The sequence below is a fragment of the Sardina pilchardus genome, chromosome 22 (genome assembly GCF_963854185.1).
Source record: "Sardina pilchardus chromosome 22, fSarPil1.1, whole genome shotgun sequence".
NCBI classification, from domain to species: Eukaryota; Metazoa; Chordata; class Actinopteri; order Clupeiformes; family Clupeidae; genus Sardina; species Sardina pilchardus.
In genome coordinates, this window is record NC_085015.1 from 6,974,707 (window position 1) to 6,982,206 (window position 7,500).

The following is a 7,500-nucleotide window of genomic DNA, read 5'->3' on the forward strand; positions in this document are numbered from 1 at the left end:
AGATGGCTTCAGAGCCGAGGAGAACAACGCAGAGAGAGAGCGAGCGAGCGAGAAAAGAGCCTGACGCAGACGAGGGAGGAGGGCTTAAGCAAGAGACGGAACATTTTCCATGTTCGAGAAAATAAAAAAAAGTCCCTTTTTTGTTTGTTTTTTTTAGCAGTCCTTCCCTGACCTTCACCTGAACTCTGAACTTTGACCCCTAGACCCATGTCCTTCCACACACCTCGCCCCTTACCCTAGGGAAAAAACAAACAATAAAAAAACATGGAAAACACAGAAAAACAATTAAAAACAATGACCAAAAAATAAATAAAATAAAAATTTTAAACTTTTCCATGACTTTTTGGTTTTCAATTCAATTGTCAGAATGAATGGTATTTTGAAACAGTTTATTTATTTATTTTTTTCCAGTAGTTTTCTACTCGTACAAAATAAGGCAAGCTATTTTCTTATTCATGTTGGTTATTTTTTTTTTTTTTTTTAATGATTATGTATGTCATTCATATTTAGTAATCAGTTTTAGTCAGCCACCCAGGGAAAAAAATCTATTTATATCAAAATCACTCACTAGATTTAGATTAGCAACTCTGACTCACCAAACACATAACTATAACTATAGCCATTAATTAATTATTTTTTTTTTTTTTTTTTAATGATTATGTATGTCATTCATATTTAGTAATCAGTTTTAGTCAGCCACCCAGGGAAAAAAATCTATTTATATCAAAATCACTCACTAGATTTAGATTAGCAACTCTGACTCACCAAACACATTCTAACACATAGTTAAATAATTAATTAATGGCTATAGTTCACAGAGCTCCATGCGTCTACATCAGCTGAATCACGGCCTTCTGGCAAACTGACAAAACACCATGGCAACCCTGAGTGTGTGTGTGTGTGTTGACTGCTTATGCACTGTGTGTGAATGCTGTGTGTGTGATCACCTCTACCTGCATCCGAGTAAGAAGCTTGTTAGCATTAGCTCGGCGCTGCCCCTATTAGCACGGTTCATCAGAGCCTTCCTCCCAGTTCCCCTCCCCGTCTGGCCCAATCAGCAGGTCCAATCACTGCCTATCTTGTTTTGTCATTAGCGCTAATTGCTGATGTGCACATTATGTATAATGATGTGAGGCTAACGAAGGGTGTCGTGGTGATTTTGTTTTGCTATGAGATGCAGAGACCTTCCGTGCCTCAGCAGTTTCGCTGTACACTTCAGGAGTAGTGTCATTTCTACACTTCAGGAGTAGTGTTATTTCTACACTTCAGGAGTAGTGTTATTTCTACACTTCAGGAGTAGTGTTATTTCTACACTTCAGGAGTAGTGTCATTTCTACACTTCAGTGTAGAAATGGAGACTTTCTAATGATAGATAGATAGATAGATAGATACTTTATTGATCCCCAAGGGGAAATTCAAGATCAGCACTCAGAGGGTGCCTCTCATTTGGGCATTTATACACCCTTCCTTCCTCGATCCTCGTCCTCACTGATCTAGATAAAGAATGATGGGGCGGCATTGCAACAATGGCATAGTCTATCCAGTGTTCGTCATAGATCAGTGGGAACGCCCCTCGAGGATCAAGTATCGCGGAGAGATGTTGAGAGGCACCCAGAGAATCCTCCTATGCAGTAGTCAACGCGTGTATCCCCCCCTTCATGTATACCTCCCCATTTACTTGAATAGGAAAATAGCTGCCCGGCAAGGGCCTAAAGAGCACTGTAAGATGGCTACCGAGTAAGGCCACTTGATACCTAAGAGGACTGTGGTGTAGTCAAGTGAAATATGCACTGGATGTGCAGGGTAGCCTTTAAGGAAGCGGTTGCAGCCACTTGGGCTGATTCCTAATCTCCTTATAAGTTCTAAGCCCTGAGCTTTCAAAGACTTAACTTCACATCCGTTGAGAAGTGATCAAGTTTGTGAGGGTTCAAAACGCTAATAAGAGGAATAGGACAGTGAGGGACTCCATCACTTGGTAGAAAACTCCTCCTTTATGGAGATTATGGGCTCTCCTCATTCCTCTTCTTATCTATCCTCCCTTCCTTCCTTCCTCAGCTCGTTCCCACTGATCAAGTTTGGGAGGGTGTAAGGGGTTCAAAAGGATAACAGGAATCGGACAGCACCTGTGACCTATCACTCATTTCACAACACCAAAAATGTTTTTGTTGTTTCAACGACCATGAAACACATTTCCGTTTTATGGTCGTTGTTTACTGATGTTTTTCAAGCTTCCGGCCTCTCTTTGTGGGTTACCCCACGTTTCACATAATTCCCTTCAGTAGTCTGCAGAGGTGCCGACTTTACTCACTTTACCGGGTGTGAGCGAGCCCTCGTGCACTTCACAATTTCACAGTGGGACAGCCCTAAGCCCTCACGAATCAGAGTCTGTGAGGGGAGAGATTGGCATTCAGCCTTGGCCTGTTGAGGCTTTAAGTGAAGGCCGTAGAGGTGACTTAAGGCAGGTGGGATTGGCTTTGATTCTGCAGTTTTCTACTCTAGCGTGAGAGTGAGGGGGATTCTGAGTGGTAGTGAGTGATAAGAAGGTCACATTGGGGTCACCCTGCGCAACTCATCAACTCAAGTTGAACCGTGAACTCGGTCCTCGTCCTCACTGATCTACATAAAAAATGAACGATGGGGCGGCAACAATGGGATATAGTCTATCCAGTGTAGTTATAGATCAGTGGGAACGAGCATAGAGGACCAAGCATTGAGGAGAGATGCTGAGAGGCACCCCAGGTGACCAATGATTGGCTGGTTTTGTGAGACGTTGAAGCAGCAGCTTGATGGGTCTGTTCAGCTCTGCATGAAGCATCCACTGCACAGGGATGTAGGCTAGTGGTCAAATAAGAGGTGGGTAAACTGAATTGTGTGTGTGTGTGTGTGTGTGTAGGGATGTAGTGGTAAAATAAGAGGTGGGTAAACTATGAATTGTGTGTTTGTGTGTGTGTGTGTGTGTGTGTAGGGATGTAGTGGTAAAATAAGAGGTGGGTAAACTACCGGTATGAAGTCTTTGATCACGGTGGGGTAGACTGCGCGATGCGTTATCCGATTTTTTAAAAAGGCATTCAGAACATGTTTGATGATGGTGAAGGTTATTGAGTAATTATAGGTATTAAATGGTTTCTAGAGTGTTGATGAGTGTACATATTGTGAATGTGGATAATACAGTGCATCTTTTCAATGTTATTAAGTTGCAATTAGTGAGTAAACTTTTGACAGGTGGATAAACTATTTTTTTTTACATTTCAGAGGTGGATAAACTGCGTTTACTTGGGTTTAGCCTACACTACATCCCTGACATTTCAGAGGTGGATAAACTAATTTTTTTTTACATTTCAGAGGTGGATAAACTGCATTTACTTGGGTTTAGCCTGCACTACATCCCTGACTGTGCAGCAAGACTATGAGGGTGAGTGGTTGGTTTGACTCAAGGCATTCCATATGGGGAGAAAAGGCAACTGTTCCTGCTGCCCTGAGGGGTGCTAATGTTGTATACTGTGCAGTCAAGCCCAAACATCTTCATTTATAGTGCATTTCAATTTGACTAATAATTAAACCTGGAAAAGCCATAAGCACATATGGAACAAAACATGATGTATTGGGCTAGAAATATACAGTACATGAAAAATAAGACAGCATTTCTGTTTTCCTGGGCATATACCGTAGTAAGTCATATTTGATCAAGTTTTGCATAGGTATCACTAATTGTGGGCTTAAAGGTATGTGCTGTGGTTGTTAATAGCAGCCAGAGGCGAACATCCCGGTTCCAGAAAGTGAAAGTCCTGTATTTCTACCCGTGCACTTAACACAGACCTGTGATATTACTAATCATCGCATATTCCTGGCTGCTATAATTAGGACAAGCTGGGCTATGAAATGGTTGGATCATATACTTGGCAGGACTTTTATTTTCTGAACCTGGGATGTCCGCCTCTGATAACAGCCTGTGGGACTCAATGGGAGTCAATGGGAGTCAATGGGAGTCAATGGGAGTCAGTGGGAGAGGCTGTAGAGTTTCTCGGCACTGTTCTCCAGCCGGTCCCGGTACTCCAGGTTCTTGTAGTTCCCCTGTGGAACTCCCTCCAGTCCGTAGAGGAGCCCCCAGCAGCAACAGGCGATCACGGCCGTGCTGTCGCTGTCTCCTGTGGACGACACACACACACACACACACACACACACACACACACACACACACACACACCGGCGGCGCTATGAAAACTGGAGTGTAGCTACTTCCACTGGAGGTGAATAGAAACATCATCACTAGACTATATAAACCCAGCCTGATCTGCCGGCGATTGGATTTCGCCCTGCAGCTCAGGCTGGAAGCCTGCATATTTATCATCTCCTGCTTCCTGTCCACGTTTGCTGGGTCCAATCGCAAACTGGCTTATCCACCAGGCGCACCCGGATCGTGGGTCTGATTGGTTGAAGGACTATCCAAGCGTGCAGTCATTTGAACTATGCCTATTTGATCTTGCCTCTTGTGCAGTAGAAATACAGTGTTCAATCTTAACAGAGTGATCTTAGTATGGTGATAGTCAGACTACAGCATCACCACATTCTACTGTACATCGCATAATGAAGAACGGAGAAAAACAAGAGAAACCCTTACACCCTCTGGACCAGTTTCTCAGTCGTGGATGAAACTACTACTCCTAGCCTTCAGTGAAACTAATGAAGAATTTATTTTTTGGGGGGGCTTTTTATGCCTTTAATTGGACAGAACAGTAGAGAGAATGACAGGAACCTAATGGGAGAGAGAGTCGGGGTGGGATCCGGAAAGGACCACGGGGCGAGAATTGAACCCGGGTCGCCGGAGTGTGGTGCAGGTGCCCCAGCCAGTTGCGCCACGGCTGGGGCCACTAATGAAGAATTTAAGTGCAGAATTCCACTGAAAAATGAAAAATGTTTTTAGTGTAGGCTTAATCCATGTACAGGAAGACTGGCACTTCGTCTCCTAGATGACAGATCTCTTGGTTGGAAGTAATGTACCATTAGAAGGAACAAAATCCCATCAGACCATAAACCCTTGCTGTTTAAAGTACACTGGCAGACAAACACCATTGGCAATTTCTCAAGACTAGACAGCTATAATGACAGTAATTTAGACTTTTATATTATTAAAGGCCAGGCGATGTTTCATCCTATTGGCAATAAGGCATTGAAGACTTTCTTACCTCCATGGAGACCGGCTCTGCTCATAAGCTCCTCCCAATTAGAGCCCACCCCCAACAGGGCATCGAGAGCTATCATTGGTGCATCGTGGCCACTGCGCCCCGCCCACCCGGACAGGCTGAAACTCTTATAGGCCACGTCTCTCTCGGCTGGCCCGTATTGGTCAGGCCAGATTGCTGGGCCGGTGCCGGACGCCAGTCCTCTCAGGTCCAGGTACCTGCGGCAGAAACCAGATGGAAACCATTACAGAACGTGAAACCATGACTCAGCAAAGTCACATGCCTAGAACATAGTGAAACAATGACTGGCAGATTTTACATACATAGCGCATAGTGAAACAATGACTCGGCAGATTTTGCATGCTTAGAGCATAGTACATCCACTGAACATTCCCAGTAATAACATATGTAGTCAGATTTCAGTGTGATGGTTGACAGGCAACAGAGGGCTGCGCAGTGACTAAAGCGAGAGCGATGACTATTTCACTCTCATCATTCAGCACGGCACAAATCACATTTAGAGGACTGGTATCTAAAAAGGTCACATTTAGAGGACTGGTATCTAAAAAGGTCACATTTAGAGGACTGGTATCTAATAAGGTCACATTTAGAGGACTGGTATCTAAAAAGGTCACATTTAGAGGACTGGGCCCGTATTCACAAAGAATTTTAGGGCTAAAAGTAGCTCCTAACTGGCGAATTTAGGGAGGAACTCCTAAAAATAATGGGCGTGTCACTCCTAACTTTATGACTCCTAATTTTTTTCACTAAAAGTTATTCACAAAGCATTCTAAGCCTAAAAGTAGCTCCTAAGTCTAGGACAGCGTAAAAGAACTCGAGAGGACTTCTAACTCACTAAGACCTATTCACAACCTGCTTTTAGTGGCATTTCACGTCGCGATGTTTTGAAATGACCGTGCAGTGCAGGAGCTCGCTGTCATGCAAGGGAATAAATGTGCATTGCAACTAAGGATGCAAATGCAATAATGCCACCGACAACCAAAACCACCATTGCATGTAAACTAAATGTAACGTCTTATTGTGCCTAATTAAATTAAATCGCTTCTCCTCTTTGCAAATATAGGCTACGTGTTTTCATAGCCTACAGATTAATTTAAAACATGTTGCAAATATACTGCTCCAGTCCATAGTGTTTCATTAAGCCTAGGCTTGCTTTACTCTTTATTCATTAAGGCTATGCCTATTTATTCATCATCTTCCATCCTTCACAGCCCGACATAGCGCACGCATTCTCACCAGCTAAGACCTAACACCTGTCACTCAACTCGTCATTGTAGGGGAGGTTTGCCATCATTCCCGCGTTATAATCACCAGCCAATCAAGATGGTCACTTTCATCAAGCTCGTGCATGAGTAATGACGTCAACCATAGCAACGAAGACTCACTTTTAGTTTAGGAGTGGGCGTTTCTCCTTACTAAAAGTAGGTCTGAAAGGCTTTGTGAATAACTTTTAGGGGAAAACTCCTAACTAAAATCTTCTAGCGCGATTTAGGAGTACTCTTAGTGGTAAGATAAAATGCTTTGTGAATACGGGCCCTGGTATCTAAAAAGGTCACATTTAGAGGACTGGTATCTAAAAAGGTCACATTTAGGGGACTGGTATCTAATAAGGTCAGTGGCCACATTATGTGGCTGCTGGCTGTCTCCCTCTATTCTGTTATTTTTCTCCACTTGTCAGTGAAATATTCCGACATTATAAACCGGACTGTGTTTGAGTGAGTGAGAGATCTGTCTGCAGATGAGAAAAGCTATATAAATACATTGTTTGTTTGTTTGTTTGTTTATCTATCTATTTATAGTATTTATTGGAGTAGTATCCCTGTGCTATTGTGTTTCCCTCACCACTGCCACTTCTGTGAAGTATTCCGACATGATAAACCGGACGTGTGTGTGTGTGTGTGTGTGTGTGTGTGTGTGTGTGTGTGTGTGTGTGTGTGTGTGTGTGTGTGTGTGTGTGTGTGTGTGTGTGTGTGTGTGTGTGTGTGTGTATATATATATATATATCCCCTCACCACTGCCACTTCTCGGTGAAGTACCCCCAGTCCCTCACACACTCCTCCGCGTTGAAGCCGCGCGACTTCACAAACTCCAGCGCCACTGGACACGCCTCCTTCACAAGCCCCACCCCCCAGCTCGCCATTGGCCGGCGCTGGACGGCGTAGGCGGTGAAGAGGGCCGAGGCCACCGCCCCCAGGAAGCCGGTCGGGTGCGGGTGGGTCATGCGGCCGGTCTCCACGGCAACGGCGACCAGCGAGGGCAGCTGCTCGGGACGAGGGTACCTGCGGGTGAGACGGATTTG

The 7,500-nt window shown here is 44.2% G+C and overlaps 2 protein-coding genes across 4 annotated transcripts in view; one reads left to right on the forward strand and one right to left on the reverse strand.

Annotated features, from left to right (window-relative positions):
• Window positions 1–332, forward strand: part of atxn2l (ataxin 2-like) — a 20,172-nt gene extending 19,840 nt beyond the window's left edge. For all 3 annotated transcript variants that reach the window (XM_062525653.1, XM_062525652.1, XM_062525651.1), the window contains one exon: window positions 1–332. This exon is cut by the window's left edge and continues 594 nt beyond it. The gene's annotated coding sequence lies outside the window, so the exon portion shown is untranslated.
• A 3,644-nt stretch (window positions 333–3,976) lies between these two features.
• Window positions 3,977–7,500, reverse strand: part of adprh (ADP-ribosylarginine hydrolase) — a 10,094-nt gene continuing 6,570 nt past the window's right edge. The window contains exons 6-8 of the mRNA XM_062526506.1: window positions 7,214–7,480; window positions 5,184–5,398; window positions 3,977–4,145 (exon numbers count right to left, since the gene is read on the reverse strand). Coding sequence (XP_062382490.1) covers window positions 3,997–4,145; window positions 5,184–5,398; window positions 7,214–7,480 — 631 coding nt within the window. The 3' untranslated portion in view covers window positions 3,977–3,996. The remainder of the gene's footprint in view (window positions 4,146–5,183; window positions 5,399–7,213; window positions 7,481–7,500) is intronic.